This window comes from Meriones unguiculatus, chromosome 11 (genome assembly GCF_030254825.1).
Source record: "Meriones unguiculatus strain TT.TT164.6M chromosome 11, Bangor_MerUng_6.1, whole genome shotgun sequence".
Taxonomy (NCBI): Eukaryota; Metazoa; Chordata; class Mammalia; order Rodentia; family Muridae; genus Meriones; species Meriones unguiculatus.
This window is the reverse complement of record NC_083359.1, coordinates 77,271,091-77,298,299: the sequence shown is the minus strand read 5'-3', so window position 1 is coordinate 77,298,299 and position 27,209 is coordinate 77,271,091. Positions and strand designations below refer to the sequence as shown.

At 38.2% G+C, this 27,209-nt stretch overlaps 1 protein-coding gene across 7 annotated transcripts in view; it reads left to right on the top strand.

Moving 5' to 3' along the window:
• Positions 1 to 27,209, top strand: part of Cep350 (centrosomal protein 350) — a 137,446-nt gene that overhangs the window by 40,084 nt on the left and 70,153 nt on the right. For 4 of the 7 annotated variants that reach the window (XM_021660491.2, XM_060364485.1, XM_021660498.2 and 1 more), the window contains exons 8-18: positions 603 to 716; positions 5,911 to 6,057; positions 8,139 to 8,794; positions 9,982 to 10,103; positions 12,058 to 13,118; positions 15,268 to 15,409; positions 17,379 to 17,545; positions 18,688 to 18,874; positions 22,687 to 22,889; positions 24,274 to 24,437; positions 27,006 to 27,116. In XM_021660491.2, coding sequence (XP_021516166.1) covers positions 603 to 716; positions 5,911 to 6,057; positions 8,139 to 8,794; positions 9,982 to 10,103; positions 12,058 to 13,118; positions 15,268 to 15,409; positions 17,379 to 17,545; positions 18,688 to 18,874; positions 22,687 to 22,889; positions 24,274 to 24,437; positions 27,006 to 27,116 — 3,074 coding nt within the window. Of the gene's footprint in view, positions 1 to 602; positions 717 to 5,910; positions 6,058 to 8,138; positions 8,795 to 9,981; positions 10,104 to 12,054; positions 13,119 to 15,267; positions 15,410 to 17,378; positions 17,546 to 18,687; positions 18,875 to 22,686; positions 22,890 to 24,273; positions 24,438 to 27,005; positions 27,117 to 27,209 lie in introns of all 7 variants that reach the window. The other 3 variants (XM_060364484.1, XM_021660484.2, XM_060364482.1) reach the window with 1 other exon arrangement.

Sequence of the window (27,209 nt, the reverse complement as noted above, 5' to 3'; positions counted from 1 at the left end):
ACGTATACAGGTGCCCTGTATAGCTTCTCTCTGCTAGGACCTCACCACTGGCATCACTATTCTTGAGGTCTGGAGCCTATAAAATAGTTTACTTGAAGCAGCCAGGTGCGGTAGCACACACTTGTAATCCCAGCATTCAGGGAGGCAGAGGCAGGGAGATCTCTGTGAGTTTGAGGCTAGCCTACAAAGTGATTCCAAAACAGTCAAGGCTACACAGAGAAACCCTGTCTTGAAAAAAAAAAAGAGTACTTGAAAACAAGCTCAGTGACATCACCAAAGAGATAGTCTAATAGCAGAGATGGCTACTTATGTCTAATAGGTGGAAAGCCTGTAAGTGTGGACACTCTAGACAAAGGTATGACCCAGTCTGACTGGCTGGGGCTAGACAAGAGATACCATCAATGCTGTTCAGAGTGATGCACAGTTTATAACATGAATTGTTTATGTCTGGAAATTTCCACCTAATGTTTTCATATTGCAGTTGACCTTGGGTAACTGAAGCTGTAGAAAGGGGAGGGTGGTACTGCACCTGAGTTTCTTCACTGAAGAATGTAGGTGCTGAATAGGAGTCATAATGATGGCTGTCCATATTTATGTTTCAGATGATACCTCTGTCAAAGAGAAACCTGCTGAAAAAAGTAAAGAAAAGAAAGTGGTCAAACCAGTGCGAAAAATCCAAAAAGTGACACAGTTGTCAAATCCAGAATGCAAAACAGGTTGGTGTTTAGTATTTTGCTCAGCTTAAAGTTGGATATTATAGAGATGGATATAAACATGTTAGCGGATATTCTCATTGCTAGGACTATATGAAATTCAGTCTATTATATATATATATATATATATATATATATATATATATATATATATAATGTAATATAATATATAATATATAAAAATGTATATAGTATGTATATATAGTTAAGATTGTTAACTATAATCTATTTAGAAAGTTTTTATATGTATGCATCTATGAAATCACTTGTTCACTTTATTAGTACTGCTGTGAAAACATTCCCAACAAAGCCTGCTAAAGGAAGGAAGGGCTTATTTTGGCTCACAGTTTTGGGGTGTAGTTAATTGTGATGGGAAGGGAAGAACAGGAGGTGGGTGCTCACATTTTATCCTCAGTCAGGAAGCAGAGAGAGATGAAAGCTGCAAATAGCTCACTTTCTGCTTTTCATTCAATATGGGACCCTTACCTCATAGAATAGTGACATCCACATTTAAGATGTTTTGTTTTTTCTCCTGGTAAACCATTCTGGAAACACCCTCATAGCAAAGTATCAGAGGTGTGTTTCCATGGTGATTGTAAATCATATCTAGTTTATAATAAAGATTAATCATCAGATTTATCAGGTCCATGAAGAATACATCTATCACCTCAAAACATTTTTTTCTAGTATTCTTTAATAGAAACATACCAAATTAAATAGTAATTTTTTTTTCCTCATGAGCAATCTTGTTCTACAAGAGGATTGGTCATGATTATCTTTAAAACGCCACTGTTATCAGAACGCCAGTGTTCTTGCCAGCTAAGTTAGATCAATTAGGAAAATAAGAAATTTCTGCTTTGATAGTGGTTGACATGTCAACCTTGATTCAGATTGCTTGAATTTATATTATAACTAACTATTTCTTTGGCACATGAGTTAATTTTAATATGACTCGGTTTCCTCACATGTAAAAAGATAAATCAGTGGTATTTATTTCACAGGGTTATTGTGAGAACTAAAAGCAATGGAAAAATACTAGAAAAATACTGCAGCATAGTGCCACATGAATAACATGCATGCCAATTTCTAGGTGTCCTGATATGCTGTATTTGGCAAGTAACTTTTAGCCATGAATGACTAGAGACAGTTTGAGAACTTGTCACTTTAGTTTTAGGAGACTCTGAATTGATGCACTCACACATTATTCAGAGATTTTCTAGCAGTGGCTATATGTATGGCAGTGTGATGTATTAAGCTTAGATAATAGTGGTTAGCAAGACAAAAAACTCCTGAGAGGTACAGTTAGAAACAAAGAATGACAATATGATAAGAGGTCACAAGGTCTATGGGAAACAGCAAGCATGATGAGATGGTGTTTTCTGATCATGCCCTTGTTGTTCTGGTTATGCTTGTTATTACAGTAACAGCATATTTTGTGATTAACTTCAGATGCAGTAATGGAATAATACTAGTTCTGTACAAATAAAACTTGTTTTACAAGAATATGTGTTATCTCAATGTTAATTTAATTAAGTATAAAAACATGCTATATATAGTTGTTGGTGGTGCATGCCTTTAATCCCAGTACTTGGGAGGCAGAGGCGGGGGGATCTCTGTGAGTTAAAGGCCAGCCTGGTTTACAGATGATTTCCAGGACAGCCAGGGCTACACAGTAAAACACTGTCTTAAACAAACAAACAAACAAACAAACCAAAAGAACAAACAAAACAAAAAAAAACCCCAATCTATTCTGTTACATTTAGAGATGAGTAAATAAAAAGAAAAAGAAGCAATTTTATATGTTACTATGTCATGCTATCAGAGGCATCCTTTGGGATGAAGTACAAAGAGTGTATTTACCCAGTTTTATTATAGTCTGCTTCATCTGTAAGCCCTTCGCCATTAAGCTAGACTGAATAGCATAAATGTGCTAAAACTATATTAATAACTTTCTAGTAAGAATAATCTTAGAATTACTTTATGAAACTATTTCAGAAGGCCACAATTTAGTTTTTTATTTTATGTATCTGGATATTTTGGTCACATGCAGTGCCTGGTGTCCTCAGAGGCCAGAAGAGGGCATCAGATCCTTTGAAATTAAAGTCGCAGACAGTTGTGAGTTGTCATGTGGATGCAGGGGGTCAAGCCTGGGTCCCATAGAAGAGCGGCCAGTGCTTTTTAACTTCTGAGCCGTTTCTTCAGCCCTTTCAAATCCATTGTTTCAAAATAAATAAACAAACAAATACATAAATGAAAGTTTAATTTTGAGTCAGAAAATTAAGGTAAAAGTGCAAAGATTTCTGCTCTGTCATTTTATAAAAACATAGTTTCTTATATTGAGCAGTAAGCTTACAACCCATTAAATACTGTAGACTCACTGTTTATGGTTAATAACTAAGTACAAAGTTATACTATATATTATACATATGATATATAAGATATAAATAAAATAACAAAGTACAAAGGCATTTCTAAAGTAAACAGGGGCTGACTCAGTGGGTAAAAGTGTTCTCTGTGGAAGGGTTGGGACCTGAATTTAAATTTCCAGAGCACACGCAAAAGCCAGACATAGGCAACAGCCCTGTAATCCCAGAGCCCCGTGGGAGGGAGTAGGTGGAGGCAGTACTCGGAAGTTCCTGGGCCAGCTGGCCTGCCATATGCCGCAGAGAAACTGGCTCAGACAATTGAGGCTGGCATTCAGAGCTGTCATCTGACCTCTACCGTGCACAGTGACATCTGTATGTCTTTACACGTGCACACTCTCTCACACACACTTTCTATAGAGGAGTATTTATTAGACCCGTGTCTCTATTTAAACTATTACATTAGAGCTTAGTTAGCTGGGTGCCATGGTGCACACCTCTAATCCCAGCAGAAATCCCAGACCAGGAAGCAGAAGCAACCTGGTCTACAAACTGAGTCCAGGACAGCCAAGGCTACACAGAGAAACCCTGTCTCAAAAAAACGAAGGAAGGAAGGAAGGAAGGAAGGAAGGAAGGAAGGAAGGAAGGAAGGAAGAAGTTTATTAAAAAATAAACAAACAAACCTCTTATTAGAATGTTTTTCATATAATACAATAGGATCGTGTGCTGGAGAGCTGGAAAAATATCAGTAAACCAAACTATTATTTTGACACAAACAAAAAAGTACTAGTATTAATTATTTTTGAATAGTATTCTAACATTTTTAAATTTATTTATTTATTGTGTTCATACAGTAGTTTTAAAGTCATAGTAGAGTAATTTTAGTCATTGAAGACCTAAAAGCATTTTTTGCATTAAAAAGTATTAAATTTTTGTCATTTTATTTTTAAAATGTACTTGTTTATTGAGGAAGGGCCTCACTTTATAGTGTTCGTTGACTGGAAATTTGCTGTGTGTACCAGGGTGGGGTTGACTTTACAGAGGCTCTCCTGCCTCTGCCTCCTCAGTGCTGGTATTATCACCACACTGCCAGGCCTGGTGCTGCACTCCTGTGATCCCAGCATCTTGGGCAGAGGCAAGTGCATCTCTGAGTTTAAGGCCAGCTTGGTCTACAGGACAAGTTCCAGGACAGCCAGGGCTCCACAGAGAAAACCTTCTCTCAAAAAACAAAAGCAAACAAAAACGTGCACCATTTTGCCTAGTCCAGAACTTTGGCTTTAGAAATATAGTGTGAACTGTTTGTTTTAGAAAGGAACAGTCATTTGAACAGTGTATATATAGGATTTTACTGTAATTTTATCAGTATTGACTTTTAAATACAAGTGTTCTGTTTGTTTGTTTGTTTATATTTTTCAAGTCAGGGTTTTTCTGTATATCCTTGGCTGTCCTGGACTCACTCTGTGGACTAGGCTGGCCTCGAACTCACAGAGATCTGCCTGCCTCTACTTCCCTGAGTGCTGGGATCACAGGCTTGCACCACTACACAGGCTACAAATGGTATTTTTAAATTGAGTAAATATTAAATAACTATTTTATTATTTTTGTTATTCCAGTTCCTTTTTTTTTTTGTTTGGCCTAACCTGGCCTTAAACTCAATTTCTCTTGCTTCTGCTTCCTTAGTGCTGGAATTAGAGGTGACCTTGACAACCACTCTTTGCTTTGTCCCCACCCCTTACTTAATTCAAAATGGAATCCAGGGCTTGTGTATGCTAATAAGCAAGCTCCCGCCTGAGCTGAGTTACAGGTAGCCCTTGCTTTCCTGTTGTTGGTCATGTTACTTTACATTTCATTTGATGTTTATATTTTTTATGATTTCTATGTTGCTATTTTGAGATGTTCTAATTGAATTTTCTTATGTCTGAAACTAATGAAAATTTTTCCTCTTAGTAAATAAAGTGTAGCGCAGCTTTATTTTTATGAACTTTTACAATTAAGGACAGTGTAAAACATTAGTTTTTATTGTATTATTGTAATGTGTACTTATGGGATACAATTGTAAAATATGAAAGTCTCAGTGATAAGAGATTACTGCTGTTTTTATGTTTCTTAAAATTTTTATCCCCGTGTTTAGTTTAAGAATTCATTTGTTTAGCAAATAAGTTTTATTTAGTAACTTGAAATTTCAGGAATCATTGTAATTTGGTACCTAAATTTAGAAGCGTTTTATACTTACTTGCTATGTGGAGGCAAATGAAGATTTACACAGGCGCAGCAAGACAACTCAGTAAGTGAAGGTGATTGCTGCCAAGGACCCATGTGGTAGGAGGAGAGAACTGGACTGACCACCCTAGATTGTTCTCTGAGCTCCCACGAGCACAGTGGCACACTTTCCCCATCCCTCCCCGGAAAAGGTAGATTTTCAAAAAAAGATTTGAACAAACCGTTAACCAGTTTGGTTGGTTAGAGTTAAAAATATACCTTTAAATTTTTTATTTATTTTAATTTTCTTTGTGTGCATGGATGTTATGTCTACATATCTGCCTGTGTACCGTATGTGCTCACAGAGAACAAAAGGGGGTGTTGGACCTCTTGGAACTTGAGTTGTAGGTGGTTGTGAGTCTCCATGGGGGCAGTGGGAATCTAACCCTCTGAAAGAGCAGCCAGTGCTCCTGACTACTAAGCCATCTGGCCCCTAAAAATGTGCTCCTAACGGCAGGCCTTTTAACCTCAGCAGAAGATAAATGTAAAATTAGTTATGGAACCTACAATACTGAATAAATACACTTCTTAGAGATGAAATTAAAGTTTTAAATTTAGTGCAACATATATTTTAGGTAGTAGTCGTTTGATAAGTACATCTTCTTGGCGAGATGGACAAAAGTTAGTGAAGAAGATTCTGGGACCTGCACCCAAGGTGGAGCAAAAAGAGCGAAGACCAACATCGAGTGACAGAAATGGAAGAGAAAGAACGGCTAAATTTGGTGAGAGGCTAGAGTTACAACTGTTTCAAAAACCAGTGTTGCTCGTTTACATACTTAGAGGGCAAAAATATGCTTGAGAATACTTAAGATTTTGCTTAAAATTGTTAACTATAGCTCAAAAGAGCAGGGCTGTCTGGAGAAAAGTTATTTTTCTCAGAGGTATAGTTAGCCATAAGTAAATTTGTTTTAAGATCCAGGACTCTCTTAAGTTTGACCTTCAAATTTATTCTTTTAATTTTATTTTAAAGACATTGACTGCTACTTAGAATAGTTGTGAGGCTATTTCAGGAGCCGGTTCAGTGGTTATAGTGCTTGCTGTGCAAGCATGCAGACCAGAGCTCAGGTCCCCAGTAGCTCACTTGTACTTCCTACTGCAGAAATGAATCCTTAGAGAAAGCTGCCTAGCAAGACTAGCTGTGCAAGTGAGCTCTGGTTATGACACAGAGACCCTGCCTCAGTGATGAAGTGGAAGAGCGATGCTTCCTACATGGACATACCCCTTCCATACATGCATGCCCACATATATGCATGCCTGCATATACAAACATCCACATACAGAGATAAACTACACACACGGTAAAGGAAAAAACAACTAGTTATGTTTTTTGTAAACATTAACTTTGAGAAATGAAATATAAAATCCCCACAGACCAGCTTTCCTTTTCAGCAGTGAAATTTGTCCCAGTTAATTTCAGTTCCTGGAGTCCATTAAGCAAGAAATGTAATCAGCTCTGATTTAATATGTTATAGCCAATATGTACTTTGTATTTTTCTTTATTTCTTTCATATTGCAAGTGAACTCCTGCGTATACTCAGGCTGGCATGAAGCCGCCTCAGCAACGCTGGGTGATAGAATGGCTGTTTGTACACGTGTTCACCGTGCTGTGCCTTTCACTGGAGAGTAGCAGAGGCTCAGCTGTTAGCCAGCACGGGTGTTCCCGGGGAGGCAGGCAGTTTTCTAGTATCTAGGACTTCACACCATAGAACACAGCCCATGTACCTAAATACATATTTATTATAATAGAAGGGAACATTATGTATTTTTTAGGCTTCTTACTAGAGTTTTTTCTTTTTCTCTGGAAAATGGGTAAAATACCTAAATAGTCTTTTAAAATATTTTTGAGACTTGTTTTGTAGACATTACTAAGATGTAATATATAGGAGGCCAATTTTAATCTTTTATATCAATAGGAATCTAAACTTTCAGAAAATTTCTGGTAAACTCATCTAAAAATGGTGTCATTTAATTGCAGAATGAGTCAGTATTATATAAAATTTTTAGAAAACAGTATTTTAGTGCCTTTATTAGTTATAGTTAATGCAGCTTGATCTTTGTTTTAAAAACGTCACTATTTTATTTGTATGGGTATTTTGCCTGCATGTGTGTCTGTACACCACATGTGTGCCTTGTCTCAGGAATGGATGTCAGATCCTCTGGAACTGGGGTTACAGATAGTTGGGAGCTGCTGTGTGTATGCTGAGATCAAACCCTGTTCTTCTGGAAGAGCAGACATTTCACTCAACCACTGAGCATTCTTTCCAGCACCAAGTTTGCTTATTTTCAGGGCACTTAAAATTATTGCCTTTCTTAGAGATTTCTAAGAAGTTTTCCTGGTTAGGTTTTGTGGTTGCTTGGAGGCAGAGTCTCAGCCCAGGGTGGCCTCAAACTTGCTATGTAGTTGAGAACATTTATGAACTTCTGATCCTCCTGCCTCTGCCTCCTGGGTGTTGGGATTATATGTGCCTGTCACCATACCTGGCTCCTTCAAAAAATTTTTTTTGAAGAGGAGAAAAATTAAATATGTGTATGTAAGAGAAACAGAAATGTTACATATTCCCTTCAATTATAATATTAGGTTTTTTTTTTAAACAGGAATACTAAAAGATGCATTATAAGGCAGAGTATAGTTTATATGAAACTTACTGATAAAAGGAAGCTTTATGATTACAACATTCTTTGAACTGTTACAGGATATTTGAATCTGAGTTTAAAGGAAAATTTCTTAATTTTTTTATTAGTGCAATAAATCTTAGAAATGAACCTGAAGTTTTAATATAACTAACAAGCCTGTGCATTGCAGGGGCCCATATTGGAAGAGCAGAATCTGACCCCAAGTTGGATGTTTCACACAAACATCTTCCACGAAACTCAGAACATTCAAGAAGTAGAGCTCGGTCTGAAAATAATATAGTGAAATCAGCCCCATCCCTTCCAGACAATAAGCAGGAGGAAAATGCTGCCTTAAAAAAGAACTTTTTGCCAGTTGAAATTCGTGGCATTCTTGATGACTTACAGCTAGATTCTTCAGCTCAGACTATGAGGCAAGAGATTGGAGAGTTACAGAATCAGAAGTCATCAGCACCAGTGCAGGTACCCCGGAGTCACAGCCCAGTGAAAAGAAAGCCCGACAAAATAACAGCTAGTGAGGATCCACCTGTGATTTCCAAAAAGCGCCACTATGACACGGATGAGGTACGACAGTACATTGTTAGACAGCAGGAGGAAAGGAGGAGGAAGCAAAACGAAGAGAAGAAGGCTCAAAAGGAGGCTACAGAACAGAAGAATAAACGATTACAGGAGCTCTACCGGAAACAGAGAGAAGCCTTCACCAAAGCAAAAACTGTGCCTCCTGATCCATCAGGCTCTAGGCGGCTACAGGAAACTTACTCCAAATTGCTGCTAGAGAAGACTTTGCTTGAAGAGCCCCCTCATCACCGTGTGACACAGGAAGCACAGGTACTGGTAGTTACGGGAACACAAAGTCGGCTAATTCATGGTGAGGGAAAGCTTGCTTGCTGTGCAGGACTGTGGGGATGCTCAGATACTTATAACAGTCAAGACCTTTCATGAAATTTATTGCATGCAAAGAATAATGAGGAAATAGGGAAAGTAAAAGCTTGCCACAGTGCTTAGCTCTCTCTTCTGTTCTGCTGTACTCCTGCCTTGTTCTCACTGTAGTACTGAGCAGATATCTAGTACATAATACACCACCGAGTTATGTTAATGAAATACTTAGTTTTGGGTTTAGTGTTGAAGTGAAGACATAATCTTGAACTAATGTTTTTAACACTGCTAACTTGAGTGTGTCTCGGGTATTACAGCTGTTTTTAAAGCTTGACTTACAGGCTTAAACATCAGTTAAATAACCCCAAGAAGGTTATGTGTATTCTTTGTACTTATGAGATGAACAAACTGAGGTTTATAAAGGGTACTATTTTACCTTAATCATGTTGTTAATATTAATGTCTGTTTAATATTTTTGCCTGTTGCTGTGGTAAAATATACTGACAAAAGCAATGTAAGGGAGAAAACTCTTTTCTGGCTCGTAGTTTAAGGGAATAGTCTGCCATGGAGGGAAACCAGGGTGGTGGGAGCTTGAGGCAGCTGGTCACATCCCAGCCATTCATCAGGAAGCAGACAGTGATGGACACGTGCTGCAGCTCAGCTTGCTTTTCTCACTCAAGTAGTCCAGGGTTCTAGCCAGGGAATGGTGCCGCCCACCGCGGGCAGCTCTCTTACCTCATTTAACACAGTCAAGATAACCTCACAGGAATGCCTAGAGGCCCTTGTCCCAGGTGATCCTAAGTTCTGTTAAATTGACAGTTGTTATTATTAACCATCACAATGTCCTTGTCAGATGTTAGGTGATGTTTTGCTGTTAATTGTGGTGGTTGTTTTTTTTTTTTTTTTGGGTTTTCTGTTCTAGGATCCAACTCTCAACCTGATAGAAGGGCTGTACCCCACAACCATACAATAGTTGTTTTAAAGTCAAACTAAATAAAAAGTGATTTTTATTTGAGGGGGAAAAAGTCTCTCTTTTTATGACCTTTTTAAAAGTTAAAGTGACATGATAAGTTTCTTATATGCTACCTGAAGACATTTTTGTGATCAGAATCAGATAAATTTGTGTTCTTTTCTCTTAGGCCAGACCTGGGTATCAACCATCTGGAGAATCTGATAAAGAAAACAAAGTACAGGAGCGTCCCCCCAGTGCATCCTCTAGTAGTGACCTGTCCCTATCAGAACCTCCACAGTCTCTTGCAAGGTAAAAATACAGAGAGAAAGAAAAATGACTTCTTTCTTTGTTTTGAGATGAGGTTTCTCTGGGCCCTGGCTGTCCTGGACTCTTATTTGTAGATCAGGCTGGCCTTGAACTAACAGAGATCCACCTGCGTCTGCCTGTGCTGGGCCTAAAGGTGTGCGCCACCATGCCTGGCCGATTCTTTCTTTTTATGAGAAGACTTATTTGAAATTTGGTGAATATCTTCAGCTAATACCCAAATATGTTGTGCAGCTGTATTCACTGTGCTTTACTCTGGTTTTCCAGTTTTTCCTGCTCTTTTAGTCCAGGACCAATGTTGATTCCTTATCAGGTGGTATCACTCTTGCCTCCTCTAAGCCCAACATGAAGTTTTTTGGATGGATAAATGACAGTAAAAGATACAGATGGTTCTAAATTATGCTCTGTAGTAATAACCATTGGGAAAAGGGAAAAGATTTGAAGCTCTTTGAGAATGTACAAGTACAAATCTCTTTCCAATTTGAAGTTAGTACACATGGTCTTCTTTCACCCCAAAGGACAATAATATTGATAACTTAAGTTGTTTTCTGCATTTATTTGTCTTATGTGTATGAGTGTTTTGCTTGCATGCATGTACATCTACCACGAATATGCCTAGTGCCCATGGAGGTCAGAAGACAGTAAAGGATCCCTGGAACTGGAATTACTGGTGGTTGTGAGTCACTGTGTGGGTGCTGGGAACCAACCTGACCCCTCCCCAAGAGCAAGAAGTGCCTTTCTTCCTTTCTTTTTTTTTTTTTTTTAAGATTTTTATTTTCAGTTACACACACGTGTGTGTGCATGCCAGTGCAGGTGTCTGCAGGGATGTCGGTCTCCTGTAAGCTGCTTGATGTGGATGCTGAGAACTGAACTTGGATTCCAGGAAAAGCAGCAAGTGATCGTAACCACTGAGCCATCTCTTTGGTCTGAAAGAAGCGCTTTTAACCTCAGAGCCATTCCCTAGCCCTCAATGATACTGATGATGTTATCGTTTCTTAGTTTCTAGGCCTGGGGTTGATTGTATCCTTTTAGGAAGAAAAAAAACAAAACAAAACAAAACAACAACAACAACAACAAAAAACATTGTTTGGGTTTTAGTGTAGCTTTCTTTGTTTTGTAGTGCTAAAATGAAGCCCAGTGCTTTGTGTGTTTTAGACAATTGATTTACTGAGGAACTTGACAGACCTAAGCGCTGTGGTTATTATGGTTTTACAGAGACTTTTTTTTTTTTTTTGAGACAATGTTTCTCAATGTAGCCTTTGTTGTCCTGGACTCACTTTGTAGACCAGGCTGACCTCAACCTCACAGAGATCCACCTGCCTCTGCCTCCCTGAGTGCTGGGATTACAGGCGCTCTACCAGGAATGAAGTCTAGACTTTAATAATTAAACTTTCTCAAAGTCCAAACATAGGAAGTGGGTTTGAACATGGGCAATCTGACTTTAAAAGCTAGTACTTTTAATCAGCTTGTGTACTTACTGCTAGTAAGAGACATCCATGATTTGTTTAATATTCTAAATATAGTTTAAATGTAAGTTGTAAATTTTCCATTATTCTCATTTTTTATTATGAATACTTTTTTTAAATAATACTATCCGGGTCATCATTTTAGACCTACTGTGCTGGTGAAATGTTTTTGCCTTTCCCTTTCCCTAAGTTTCTTTCTGATTCTAAACAACGTTATGAAAGCAAACACTGTTATTACTTTGCATCAGTTCTTCCACTTCTTTTCTTCCTTCTTCCCTTTTACAACTTTAGGTTATTTTTTAAGTTAAAAACTGTACATTTTGGTGCTAGAATTATAGGTATGCACCATGGCAGCTTCCTTTTCTCCTTCTTTTGGATTAAGGATATAGGTCCTTGACAGAGCACTTGCCCGGCCTGAGTGAGGCTCTGGAAGCAATTCCTAGCACCACTAACATTGTGATTTCTGTTAGCAGACGAGACCTGATGGAACCTGCGTGGATGCAGCCAGACAGGTTGAGCCCACGAGTTCACAGCTCTCAAGCACAACCCCTTGTTGGAACAGCTGAAAATTTGCTCTCCCATCTCTTACAACTTGAGCACGTAGGAATTTTGCACAAGGACTATGACTCCATTTTACCAGCCAAAAAGAGTCATAATAAGGCTTCAGGACCGTTAATTTTCACACCTCAACCATATGTGACCTCACAAGCTCCTCATCCAGATGCCTTGTTAAAACCTAGTGCCAGCCAATACAAGAGTAAACTAGATCGTATTGAAGCCTTGAAAGCAACAGCTGCTTCTCTATCCAGTAGGATTGAAAGTGAAGCTAAGAAATTAGCTGGGGCCAGCATTAACTATGGGTCAGTGTGGAACTCTGAGTACGATGTGAAGCAGGTACCTCAAGAGAATGGACTTTGGACTAAAGCTATCAGTCCACCTGTGAAAGAGGACATTGAAGATGTTTTCTCTGCCCGGATTCAGAAGATGCTGGGAACCTGTGTGTCTCATGCACCTTTTGATGATGATCTTCCTGGTGTAGGCAGCCTTAGTGAATATAAAAAACTTCCTGAGATGATCAGACCCCAGAGTGCCATATCAAGTTTCAGAATGAAATCTCCTGGTCCTAAGCCAGGAGGGCTGCTGGCACAGTTGTGTAAGAGGCAGAGTGATTCTTCTACCTCTGATGTACAAGGCTGTTCTCAAGAAAGAGCCAAAAGGTCTCTCTGTTCCAGCATAGACTCAGTCAGTGAAGGGCCTCTTCTTAGTGAAGGAAGTCTTTCTGAGGAAGAAGGAGGCCGGCATGCACGACCCCTGATGAAGGTAGCAGAAACCTTAAAGGAAAAAGAATTTTGTGCTGGAGAGAGAAGTTCTTATGAACCCATCAAAGAGTTTCAGAAAGAAGCTGAGAAATTCATGCCACTTTTGGGGCACATAGGTAATACACAAAGCAAAGGACCATGGGAAGAGCTGGCAAAGGGAAGTCCACACAGTGTCATTAATATTTTTACCAAGTCGTATCAGTTATATGGAAAAGGTGAGAAAAATAAAGACCTATACTAGAAAGTTATTTCATAATTTTCTTTTTTTTTCTTTTTTAAAATCCAGGGTCTCTCACAATATTGAGATCTTATAACATAGCTTTTCTTTTCCGTGATGTGATAAAGTTAATTTTCTCAGTTATGTCCCTTTCTAGTTTCTGTTTATTATAGGTGAATTCCACCCAGTGTATAAAAGCATAACCTTAGCATTCCTAGGCTATATATAGATTGTCACTCTATAAATGGAGCAAATTATTTGACAAATGGGTTGGTTTTATCTGTTCTTATGCTTAACTGAGTATTAAACTGCGTTTTCCTAAAATTTACATTTAGGCATTTATAGATCTTGCGATACCTTTGTCATGGCTTTCTTCTGTTTAGCTACTTTATTTATGTTGATGGCTGGTTGCCCTGGTTAGTTTTTGTTGTCAACTTGACATAACCTAGAGTCAGCTGGGAAGAGGCGCTTCTCTCGAGGAGTTACCTCCATCAGACTGGCCTGTGGGCATGTCTGTAGAGCACTACGGAATACTTTCATTTGCTTTTATAGTTCATTTTTTAGCATGCTTTCTTATCTGGCCATATAGTGTGTTGAAAGCCAAGTATTTAAATCAATATTTTTGTTCTTTAGATATTATTATATATGTATGAATGGTTTGCCTGTATGTTTGTCTTGTGTGTGCCTGGTGCTAGTGAAGGCCAGAAGAGAGTGTTGCTTTTTTTTTTTTTTTTCTTTTCTTCTTTTCTTTTTTTTATTTTATTTTTATTTTTTGAGACAGGGTTTCTCTGTGTAACAACCCTGGCTGTCCTGGAACTCACTTTGCAGACCAGGCTGGTCTTGGACTCAGATCCGAATGCCTCTGCGTCCTGAGTGCTGGGATTAAAGGCATGCACCACTATGCCTGTCTTCACTTCTTTTTTAGAAAAATTTTGAAAAGAAATAAGCATACTGAAACTAATGCACCCATTACTAGTTTCAACAACAACCAATACAAAAGTAAGCAGTTTTAATTAGACAGCCTATTCCAGTCTTCTGTTATGACCCTACAGGAATTTTGAAGCAAATCCTAATACATATTTCATCTCCAAATATTTTAATATAGCTATAAAATTTTAATGAAGATCTAATACCAGAATTTAAGAATGAAACCAATTTTCTCATTAAAAAATATGAACGTCACGATAGAGTGGTGTCCCAGCAGTTAAGAACAGTGGTACTTTTCCAGAGGACCTGCGTTCCGTTCCCTGCACTCACAGGGCAGCTCACAGTCATCAGTAACCACCATCCCAGAGGATTCAGCACTCTCTTCTGGCCTTCACGAGCACCAGTCACTCACAAGACAAACATGCAGACAAACCACGCATACACTATAATAATATTAAAAAAAAACAAAAACAAAAACATTGATTTAAGTACTTGGCTTTCAACAAAAGAAATTGAAAGAGCTCTAAAATCAAAAGAAATTTAAGACAACATCTGTCTTTGCTTTCTGTTGCTGTGATAACCACTATGGTCAAACCAGCATGTAGAGAGATGGGCTTATCTTAACTTATACCTCAAGTCACAATCCATAGCTGAGGGAATCGGAGGAACTCAGCCAGAGCAGGGGCAAGAGCCTCAGAGGGAAACCTCTCAGTGGCTTGCTCTTTGGTCACAGGCTCAAGTTCAGCTGGTTTTTGTTTTTTTGATACAGCCTAGGCCCACCCACATAGGGATGGTAGCCTTTCTACCTTAACCAATAAAAACAAGACAGTGCTCCACAGACATGCCCACAGGCCAGGCTGATCTATGCAGATCTTCAAAAGAGGTGCCCTCTTCCTAGTTGACTCCAGGTGACAACAAAAACTAACTAGGACAGTCACCAAATAAAGTAGCTAAACAGAAGAGAGCAATGGCATATAAAGTTATCATAAGCTCTGTAAGTGCCTAAATTTGAGATTTAGGAAAACTCAGTGTAATACCCAGTTGAGCATAAGAACAGATGAAACCAACTCATTTCTCAAATGATTTGCTCCATTTATAGAGTGAAAATCTATAGCCTAGGAATTCTAAGCTTATGTTATTATATCATGATTCTGTAGAATGCTTTGCTTATAATTTAAAATTTTGTTTTTTAACTATACCTCAGTTCTTCCTTTTGATAGGGTTTGAAGACAGGGGAACATTGGCATCACGGCCTTTGAATGTCACCACAACCCCACTCAGCAGTGTTTCCTATGAAGATGATTTTGTCTCCTCTCCAGGAAGTGGGACATTGACAGAAAAAAAATCAGCTCTTGAATCTCAGTAAGAATTTGATAGCAAATATGTACTGAAGTTTCAACTAGAAAAAAAATGTACAAATGAGAGCTCTGGTCAGAATATAAGTTGCATCTTGCTTATTGATTGATATGTACAAAGGCTGTGCAACAGGAATATCATGGACTCTGGATCCAGACTATTTGAGTTGACACTTGGCTTTGTAGAGTAGTGCTTATTTGTATTTGTGCATAATGGTGAAAATAGAGTTGTTACAAATGTGCAGTGAAATATATATATTTTTATCGTTATTGAGATGGGGTCTCATGAAGGATAACCTTAAACTCTTGATCCTCTTGCCTCCAATTCTCACGTGTGTGGGGATCACCTGCTAGTAGCACCACACCTGAGGAGTGGAATATCAACCTAAAACAGGACCTAGTAACAAGAAAGAGAATACAGATTATAAACCAATCTGTGAGTCCCCATCAGAGGATGATAGCTTGGGAAATGGGCTTCAACATATTAATATAAGAAGTGTAAAATACTATTTTCTGTGGTAGAGTGAGGAGAATCAGGGGTAGACATTTAACTTTGTGATACTAAATAATATTTATTTAACTAAAAAAATATAAAACTTTGATATACACTTAACATCTAAGCTTTGAAAAGATTGATTATAACAACTGGTGATTATTGGGCCCTCAATGTGCAAGACAGTGAAGGACTTTGCCAATAGCACTCATTTTATGAGCTAGCCTGATTTGGAAGTATTACTCTTAGCATACCCTTTTTTAGAGAGGAAACAGAAGAACAGAGTTTATATTGTACAAAGTTACAAAACACATTTGACTTTTCCAGAGTTTCTTCCCTAAATTTTATTATCACATAAACTTATAGTTCTCCATATTTAGTATCTTCTTATGTATCATAGAGTATAGCCCCCATAAAATTATTAGATAATCTTATAGGATCAGCTAATTTTCCAGTAGCTAGAACAGTAGAAATGAATATTCATGAAAGTATAATAGAAAAATTGTAGTTTAAGTTTTGAGCCCAAAGAAAAGATTAGTTAGACATGGTTATATATTCCTTTAATCCCAGCACTCAGGGAGGCAGATCCCAGGGAGGCAGGTAGATGGCTGTGAGTTTGAGGCCAGCCTGGTCTACAAAGCAAGTCCAGGACAGCTAAGGCTACACAGAGAAACCCTTTCTTGAAAAACAAAATAAAAAAATGTTAGATTTTTAAGGTTTTTAGGGATTTAATTGTGGTGAGATTAGTATCATTAATCATTTTACTACTAGGTGAAAGTGGGCTATATTAAATTATTCTTCTCTATAAGATTACCAGAGGAAAAATAATTATGCTGTATAAAAGTATATTTTCAGTAGTAATTGAGGCCATACTTTCCTATAGTCAACACATACAAATGTTTCATATTTTCTTATACATGCCTGAAATATTTTCCTTCCTTCCTTCCTTCCTTCCTTCCTTCCTTCCTTCCTTCCTTCCTTTCTTTCTTTCTTTCTTTCTTTCTTTTTTGATATAGGGATTATGTAACTTAGTTTGGCCTTGAACTTATGATCCTCCTATTTTTCACCTCTCCAGTTTATCGGTATTCTGCAGACCAAACCTGGGGCTTCATGCATGCTAGGCAGATACTGCAAACTGAGCTACATCTCCAAGCCTGAAATATTTTCTTTGGTTTCACGTCAGTAAACAACTCATCTGAGATTCTTCTGATTAGTAAGCTGAGCCATAGAGAACCTTTTAAAAGTAATAAAGGATTAGTTATTTACACTCTCTGATGGGCATCAGGTATTTACCCTATCTGCTGCTATTTCACTTGAGTACCTTTTGTTACAGGTGTTTTTGTTTTATTTTGTTTTTTTCACCATAAGAGTAAGTTTTGCTTTGGTATCTGATCTAGGTACTCAGAGCTCCTTCGAAATAGAATTTGTGGTCTCAGGTTTTTAATTTATTTTTCTTTAACCTCTAATACTTTCTTCTTGACAGACTTGGTGGTAGCAACTTAGGCATTCAGGAAGACCATTCTACCAGAAAGTCTGCCTATGATCTTTCCTCTGTGGATGCTACCTCTCAGCATTCATCAGGAGCTCAGTCTGCTCTATCATCTCGTTCATCTGCTTCTAAAGGAAATAAAGGAAAAAAGGAAAAGGAATGTAAGTAGAATTCTGCTGATGACCTTCTCTCTCCTCAGTGGTTTTGTGGTAGTGACCTAAAGTTGTGGTTTGATTTTATATTTAATTAATAGATGACTTTATTTATGATGTAATTAACTTTCATATTTGTGAAGTATCTTTTGCTATATAATATCAAACTTTTTAATATAAATCTTTCAATACAAATGACTATGTAATTAAAAGATTAAGAATTACAGGTACTCATTCAAGAAATATAAATCAGGGAGGGCCAATAAACTATGGAGATAGCTTACTGGGTAAAAGCATTCACTGCACAATCTTGGCTATGTGAATAAGATCTCTGGAACCCATATAGAAGTAACTGGAAGGGACACAAGCTGTGCTCTGACCTCTGTGTATGAGCTGTGGCACTCTTGTATGTGTGCAGTCCTCTCTCACATACAGTAGTAAATAAAATAAAATTGTTAAAAAGAAATACAAAGCATCCTTAATTCTTCTGTTCAGAGGCAATTACTATTATAGTTTTTGACGACCTTTTCCAATTTATACATGAAGCCATGTACACTTTTTTTATATACATTTATACAACATTCTGCCTGTACAGTAGCTCTCACTATAGATGGTTATGAGCCACCATGTGGTTGCTGGGAACTGAACTCAGGACCTTTGGAAGAACAACGAGTGTTCTTAACCTCTGAGCCATCTCTCCAGCCCCCACACTTTTATTTTTAAAAGAAATACAAATAATATTGCTTTACAACTGCTTTAAAAGAAAAACAACTTGGTAGTATATCATGTACATTTCTAAGCATCATCAAACATAGTCTTCAAATTTCCTTATCTGTCAAGAAGACTGGAATTCATGTGGTGATTTTAAAGAGCATGAGAAAGTATTGGAAATAATGTGTAATAATAATGCACAGTGGTTGCCCCTGTTGGCATTCAGTAAGTCTTTTTGAGTGACTGAGATACCAGCCAGTATCTGTAGTTCTATTCTGTTTAAAGAATGAATGGTTTTATTTTAGATATGAAAAATAAGTTTTAAAATAAATATTAATTTTTAATCTTCTGATCTGTACTTTTGTTTTACTGATAAAATTTTATCAGCTATCTCAGTAAGTCTTATGTTGAAATTTTGCCTATAAAAACTTAATTTCTAGGGTTGGATTCACTTACTGGAAATGCTCAGAACTCACTTAGTGATGAGGGAAAAGTTCAGTCTGACTCAGAACGTGGTTCCCATCAAGGAAAGAAACTTGGAACTGGCAGCAAACTTGCCATTAGAGACTATGAACAGACTCTGGACACTGAAAACACTCTGGAAGAACTTTCTGGGCATTCTGTGAGGTAAGGCAGAATTCTTTGTGCTGTCAGCTATATATAATTAAGGTAACAATATCATTTCAGTAAATTTGTTAAGTTTCAGCCTGGCAGTGGACTGTGCCTGTTTAAGCTGGTTGTTTACTTTCTGAGGGACATTGTAACCTTGTTCCTAGCTGTAGACTTTGTTTTAGCATCTGGTCATTTCTCATTACAATTGATAAATCATCTCCAGTAATTGTTTGCCACCAGCACAATTCCTTTTTCTGTCCTGAAGTCATTGTCATATTGTTCTTGGCCCCGTCTTTGGTCCAAGCATTTGCCTTTCTTGAGGTGCATAAAGTTAGCTACCCCACAAAGAAATGCTTAAGAATCTAGTCCTACTGGAGTGTTTCTATCGGCACCACGTTGTGTCTCATTTCTACAAACTGTGTTCTTCCGCTCTGAACACAACTACTTAGTACCCTTTTGATCTTGTTGAGAATATGTTTTTCCTTTAGATGTCTTTCTCCCTTTCAGTTAAGAACACTCAAACATGCTCTGAAGTGTCACTCTTACATGAATATGGAATTTGTATAACTGTATTTTCATTTTTTAAAAAAGTTTCTGGTGTATATGTGTGTGCGTGACGTGTTGTGTGAGTGTGGACTTTTGTGGTTTACTTTGGCTCAGGGGAAGAGAGAAGACAATTTCAGGAGGAGTCAGCTCTTTCCTTCTTCCCAGTTGGGGCAGTCTCCTTGCTCTTTCTGCCTGCTGATTCTGCTATAACTTTCAACTCCAAGCTGGCTGGCCTCTGAGTCTCCTGTCTCTGCCTCTCATCTCCCTGCAGGAATGGTGTGCTGCTGCATCCAGCTTTTTTGTTTTGTAAAGTTGTGGGCCATGAGATTAAATTAGGATATTAGACTTGTGTGGAAAGTAATTTTTACCTATTTTGCTGTCATAATGGTACTCATACTATTTTTTTTTCTTTTTTTGGTCAGATACACTAACATCAATTAGTCAATTGCTTTCTGTGCAATTACTGCTCATCCGTCCACATGACGGTTCTATATTGTTTTGGTCATTTTAAAGATCAAGTCTAGGGCCTGTGAGTTGGGTCAGCAGGTAAAAGACCTTGCTGCCACGCCTAAGGATCTGAGTTCAGTCCTCAGAGCCTTCATGGTAGAAGGGGAGAACTGACTCTCACAAGTTGTGCTTTGACCTACACAGAAATGTGTGAGCATGTGCATGCAGGTGTGCGCACGCGCACACACACACACACGATTGTGTGTGCATGTGCATGCATATACGTGTGCGTGCACATGAACATGACAAAATGAAATAAAAATAAAAGATTATGGCTCTGAAGACACAGATTGATCTTATTTTTTAAAAGAAACTTTTGATTTTCTGTTACATATGGATAAGCAGTGAGGAGTCTTTAATTTCTCAAACTGTGAGGATGGTAAAAGAAAGTCACAGTAGTCTTACTGCAGCACCTCAGACTGTAAAGTTTGTAGCAACAGTGTCTGACAAGCGCCAAGTTAAGATGGAAGAGTAAGAATAAGATGGAAGATGCCTCTTCCAAAAGCCCCAGGTTTAGTTCTTAGCCACCACATTGTGGCTGCCAACCACCTGTACCTCCAGTGTCCTCTTGTTGTCTCCTCAGGCTCCTGCACAGGTCATGCAGAAACATACATTCAGTTACACACACATACACATAAGATAAATCTTTTTTTATATTCAGGAAAGGCATTAAATGTGTGTATGTGAACTGTGTGTATCAGGTTTTGGTGCTGTATAAAGTTTCAGGTATATGTTGGAGATACTGGAACATGTATCCTCCCCCATGGTTGGAGGCAAACTCTGTTAAACTCTCTTACGTCCTCAGTTAAAGACTTGGTAAGCTGGCAAATGCTTTCCCAAAACTACTTTTATTCAAATACTCAATCCAGGCATATTTTTTGCCTTTGAACCATCAGTTTTTCAGAAGCTAAAAGCAAACTTATTTTAGTATGTTAAAAATATGTTAATTGGGCCAGGCATGGTAATGCATGCCTTTGATCCCAGCATTCTGAGACAGAGGCAGGTGGATCTCTGAGTGTGAGGCCAGCCTGGCTTACAAAACAAGTTTCAGGACATTTAGGGCTCTGTCTCCCCAAGTGTTAATTATGGTAATACTTTTATAGAGTGTCTCTTAATTTATTCAACAAACAAATATTCAGTGCAAGGAAACATGAATGGCATGTGTTTTATATTGAATTAAATGCTTTAAGAGTTGTTACAGTCAGTTATGTGATGTTAGTTAGAAAAAGCTCAATGTTATAAATATCAAAAATTAGGTATGTACTAAAATCTGTACACCTAAAGAAGCTAATCAAGGAGGACCCTGGGTAAAATAAGTAATCCTCATTCAGAAAGGCAAATGGGATAAACCCCGGAAGAGGGTGAAAACAAGGAACAAGACAGGAGCCAATCACAGAGGGCCTCTGAAAGACTCTACCCAGCAGGGTTATTAAATCAGATGCTGAGACTCATAGCCAAAACTTTGGGCAGAGTGCAGGGAATCTTGTGAAAGAAGGGGGAGATAGAAAGACCTGGAGGGGACTGGAGCTCCACAAGGAGAGCAACAGAACCAAAAAATCTGGGCACAGGAGTCTTTTCTGGGACTGATAGTCCAACCCAGGACCATTCATGGATATAACCTAGAACTCCTGGTAAGACCTGATAGGCTAGGGTCAGATGGAAGGGGAGGAGGACCTCCCCTATCAGTGGACTTGGGGAGGGGCATGGGAGGAGAAAAGGGAGGAAGGGCAGGATTGGGAGGGGATGAGGGAGGGGGCTACAGCTGGGATACAAAGTGAATAAATTGTAATAAATTAAAAAAATAATGAAAAAAAAATAGGTATGTAGAAGTAAACTATATAAAGTATTTGGGGTGATAATATGAAGCTAACTTTGCTGTAGCCTTTGGGTTAAGAGAGGAAATGATGAAAGAATCATGGCATTAAAAAAACTTTAAACACAAAATGATAGTTCATTTGAGACATGTTTTAATGTTTTTACATAGTTATATTTTCTTTTTTTAAATTTATTTTTTATATTAATCACAGGTTATTTACTTGGTATCTTAGCTGTAGCCCCCTCCCTCATTTCCTCCCAATCCCACCCTCCCTCTCTCATCTCTTCCTTGCCCCTCTCCAAGTCCTCTGATAGGGGAGGTCCTCCTCCCCTTCCATCTGACCCTAGCTTATCAGGTATCTTCAGGACTGGCTACATTGTCCTCTTCTGTAGCCTAGCAAGGCTGTTCCTCCCTGGGGGGGGGGGGGCGGGGGGCGAGGGTCGAAGACCTCACCATTACGTTCTTGTCAGAAATAATCCCTGTTCCCCTTATTAGAGAACCCATTTGGATACTGAGCTATATCCAAGCAGGGGTTCTAGGTTATATCCATACATGGTCCTTGGTTGGAGAGACAGTCTCATGAAAGGCCCCTGTGTCCTGATATATTTGGTCCTTGTGGTGCTCCTGTCCTCTCCCGGTCTTACTAACCAGTTATATTTTCATTGGTATATAATGGCTATCTTAGATCTTGCTTCATACAGGACATGTTCAGTGCTAATTTAATCAATAACCTACTTTACCATTTAGGGTGGGGTTTTATGCAGCTTGTTCAACACTGTATCTAGCAACTAGAGACCTGTTCATACGCTTCCATTCAGAGCAGTGACTACGCTGGGTGAATGAATGACCAGTATTGGTAAAGCTAATTCATATTGGTAAAGAAAAATGTTTGTTAGTCTTACTGTTGGGCTGCTTCTTCGAATAGTGTCTCTAATGTCTTTATGCAAACAATTTCTAGTGGCTCATCAGACAAGGGAAGATCTCAGAAGACTCCAACTTCTCCCTTATCTCCAAGTTCACAGAAGTTGTTACAGTTTGACCTTCCTGGGACTTCTTTAGACATTTCTAAGTCCTCAGCCATAGTACCTTCAACTGCAACTGGACTGAAGCCCACTGCGGCTTTCCCTGATGTGAATAAAGCAGAGATGGCTTCAGCACTAGGTAAGTAGATTCATGCAGGTAAAAGTTTAAAAGTAAAGGGTGGGGGTACAGCTTGTCTGGTGGATGCTGGCCTGGCCTGCATTACGCTCTGGGTTAACCTGACACCATGGAAATGAGATGTGGGCGTGCACACCTCTGTTGAGAAGCAGAAGTTCAAGTCATCCTAGGCCCCTAATGAGTTAGGTCAGCCTGGGTCACATGAAAGCACACTTCAGAAGGGAAGACGGTACCAGGGACAACAGCAAATTAAAAAAATTAAGATACTATTTACTTTTTTCCCCTGAAAATTCCTTTTTTCCAACTAAGCAATAGGGAAATGTTCAAGCTTATGGGATTACTCTTTGAAGTATTAAACAAAAACTGTATAGAAAATTAAATATTGAAAAACATAAGAAATTGAACAGTATTCATTTTTTCCCTGTTGCCAGCATTAATTAAAACTCATCCCAGTAATATATTCCATCTGCTTGTAGGCATGTAATATATATGTTTGCATGCATACATGCCCATAAATATATTAATAAGTTACTGTCTTTAGTACACAGGAAAGGTAGATTTTGTACATGCTCATAAAGAAGAACTAGCATTGTCATTTTATGGGAACCTTTTGATTTAACAATGCTTCTTTTTTTTTTAATAAGCATAAATTTTTTTAATTTTTAAATAATTTTTATTTTTTTTATATTAATCACAGGTTATTTAATTTGTATCCCAGCCATAGCCCTCTCCCTCATTCCCTTCTAATCCCACCCTTCCTCCCTCATCTCCTCCTTGCCTCTTTCCAAGTCCACTGATAGGGGAGGTCCTCCTCCCCTTCCATCTGACCCTAGCTTATCAGGTATCTTCAAGACTGGCTGCAATGTCCTCCTCTGTGGCCTAGCAGGGCTGCTCCTCCCTCAGGGGGAGGAAAGGTCAAACAGCCAGCCATTGAGTTCATGTCAGAAACAGTGCCTCTTCCCCTTACTAGGAAACCCACTTGGATACTGAGCTACCATGGGCTACATCTGACAGGGGTTCTAGGTTATATCCATAGATAGGATAAACATCTAAAATCTGTACACCTGAAGAAGATAACCAAGAAAGAGGACCTGGGGTAAGATGATCAATCCTCACTTAGAAAGACAAATGGGATGGACATTGAAAGTCGGAGGAAACAAGTAAGAAGACAGGAGCCTAACACAGAGGGCCTCTGAAAGACTCTACCTAGCAGTGTATCAAAGCAGATGCTGAGACTCATAACCAACCCTTCAGTAGAGTGCAGGGAATCATATGAAAGAAGGAGGAGTTAGTATGACCTGTAGAGGACAGGAGCTCCACAAGGACCAAATATATCTGGGCACAGGGGTCTTTTATGAGACTGTTTAACAGTGCTTCTATCCCCCAGGTTCTAAGCGTTTTTCTCCTGCTGGCCTTCAGCATCGCATGGCTGCAGAACTCAGTTACCTGAGTGCCATTGAGGAGTCAGTGCGTCAGCTGTCAGATGTGGAAAGAGTTAGGGGCATTTCACTTGCTCAGCAGGAGAGCGTATCTCTGGCTCAGATCATAAAGGTATGAGTTGAATTTTCTTGATTTTTCCACTGTGGCTTTCTCCTTTTGTGTTTAGAAGTACTCAAAATGAGTTTTGTTTGTTTGCTTGTTTTAAGAAAATAAACTTTCAAGCCAGGCACTTCAGTGCACCTCTTTTAATCCCAGGACTCAGGAGGCAAAGGCAAGAGTATCTCTGTGAGTTCAAGGCCAGTCTGGTCCATATAGTAAGTTCCAGGACAGCTAAGACTACATACAGAGAGACCCTGTCTTAAAACAAAACAAAACTTCCAAGTAGAATAAAAAATAGTCTGTACAGTATCTATAAATAACAGAAGAAGAAAAGTTATCACACAGATTAAAAAGAACCCTGAAGCCTGGTTTGATAGTGCATGCCTGCAATGTAGCATTTGTCAAGCTGAGTCAGGATGATCCAAAGGGTAAGATCAACAAGACTCTTCCTCAAAGACCAAAATGGAAAACCAAAAAAAATTAGCCCCACCAAGAAAATTAAAAATAGGATATTTGGCAGCAGAACATTAGCACAGTTATTATTTCTTCCATACTTCATTTTTCATGTTTTATACTCTATCGTGATGGCTGAAAATTAATGATCGAATTAATGAAAATTGATGACAGTCATCTGTTTTTCTTTTCCTGATGGAATTGACTAGGTTTGTCTGTTTTTTTGCTTGTTTGTTTTGTTGTTGGTGATAGTGGTGGTGGGTTTTGTTGCTGTTGTTCTCTTGTTTTATTATTATTATTAATTTTAAATTCATTAATTTATTGCATGTGTATAGTCTGAGATCAGAAGACAACTTTGGGAAATCATTTCTAGCATGTTGGTCTTGGGGAGACTGCAGGTTGTTCGGCTGGGCAGCAAGCTCTTTTACCTGTTGTATGATATTACTGCCCCTGCTTTGTTTGATTTTTGATGCTTTATTTGAACCAGCAAGCAAACAAAACATTTCTGGATGTCGACTGTAACTCAGCAAGTAAGGTCCAGAGGTTAACCAGTGTTTTCCTTTGTGGAAGCTCTAGGGCATCGTTTTTATTGTATTTTATTTAGGTATTACAGTCAATAAAAAAAATGCAAATTTTAGGTATGTAGTTTTGATCAATGTATATTCATCCATAACAACCATCTAATCAATAGAGAACGTCCATCATCCCAGAAAGCTGACCCATTCCCATCTTCAGCTAATTCCTCGAGGCAGTAATCATTCTGTTTTTTTATGCTATAGTTTATTTTTGTCTCTTCCAGAACATAATATATATTCTAGTTTATTTCTAACTATTCTATTTAATTTATTTTAGTCAACATAAATCCAAGATTTTTCTATGACATTGTATTTTTGCCTAGTAATAAACCGGTGATCAGTAAGTACATCCTAACTGCTCATCAGTTTCCCTGTTGATACATGTTCAGTTTTGTTGTATAAATACCAAGATTGTTGCTTGGCTCAAGTAAAAACATCTGAAACTTTGTGAACAACTCTCATACTGTTTTCTAAGATGGTTTAACATTGAATAACTGGCCTCATTGCAGTAGAAAGACCACATTGACCTTGGATTTGGAATAAGCATTGAGTCAGGCATGCTTTAACAAAGTAGACATGAGTCCCTTTTTATGCTTCATATTTGAAAAAAGCTAGGGACTTTGTGCTGTCACAGTGACTGGATAACACTATTGCAACTCCATCAAGGTGGACAGGAATCTTGACTACTTTTACGATATGAAACAGTTCTGTACACACATGTGCATGCCCACATAGTCACAGATTTTTTTTCTGTACTATTTCCAGGCTACATTATAATTTTGGAAATCCCAAAACTGTTCATGGCATTATATAGCTTCATGTACAGGCTAACCACCTATAGAGAGCCATGCTTTTTGGTATTGCTTCAGAATAGATAGAATATATATGTATATATATACATATATATATATATACATGGAGCTAACATTGCATAGAGTGATAAGGTCAGAAGGAAAGGATCCTAGTAAAAAAGAGACCTTTAGGCCTTTAGGGAGGCAACATTTTTAATGAAATTGCTCTTTCAGAGGCAAAGTCAAAATGATGAGAAATGAGACATTATCTTTATTTCTACAAATATAACTTTAAAAATTCTACAAAGAGCTAGATGCTCTAGTTTTTTTTTTTTTTTTTTTTTTTTTTGCTTTCTAGCCAGCTTTTGGTATTCATTCTTACTTAATCTTACATGTCTTGGAAAAATTTTGTATTTCTATAGTGATACATGGTAGGTGGCCACTAAATCTGGCTTATAAATGGTAACGTGTCTGATGACTTTAGTTTACTACCTTTCCTTTAGACTCTAATTGTTTGTTATAAATCATTTACATTAGAAACAACATGCGTCTAGTGTCATGGCTCACTTTTGCAATCCTGGCTATACTGGAAACTGAGGCAGGCTGCATATTAGTTCAAAGCCAGCTTGGTCCATAAAGGACCTCTTTGAAGAAAGAAAAAAAGGAGGGAAGATAGGGAGCAAAGGAAGGTGTTTACTGTAGGCACTCTATCAAAATAGTTTAATGCTCAAGAATTAATATTTGATCACTTTAATCTAAAGGCACAACAGCAACGTCATGAAAGAGATTTGGCCTTGTTGAAGCTAAAAGCTGAGCAAGAGGCTCTGGAGTGCCAGAGACAGTTAGAAGAAACCCGGAACAAAACAGCTCAGGTAATATATTTTGTGGCAGATATTGGTTCTTTAAATCTGAAACTTTACATTTAGAAATTTCACTGTAGAACCCCTTAAGGATAAAAGAATAAA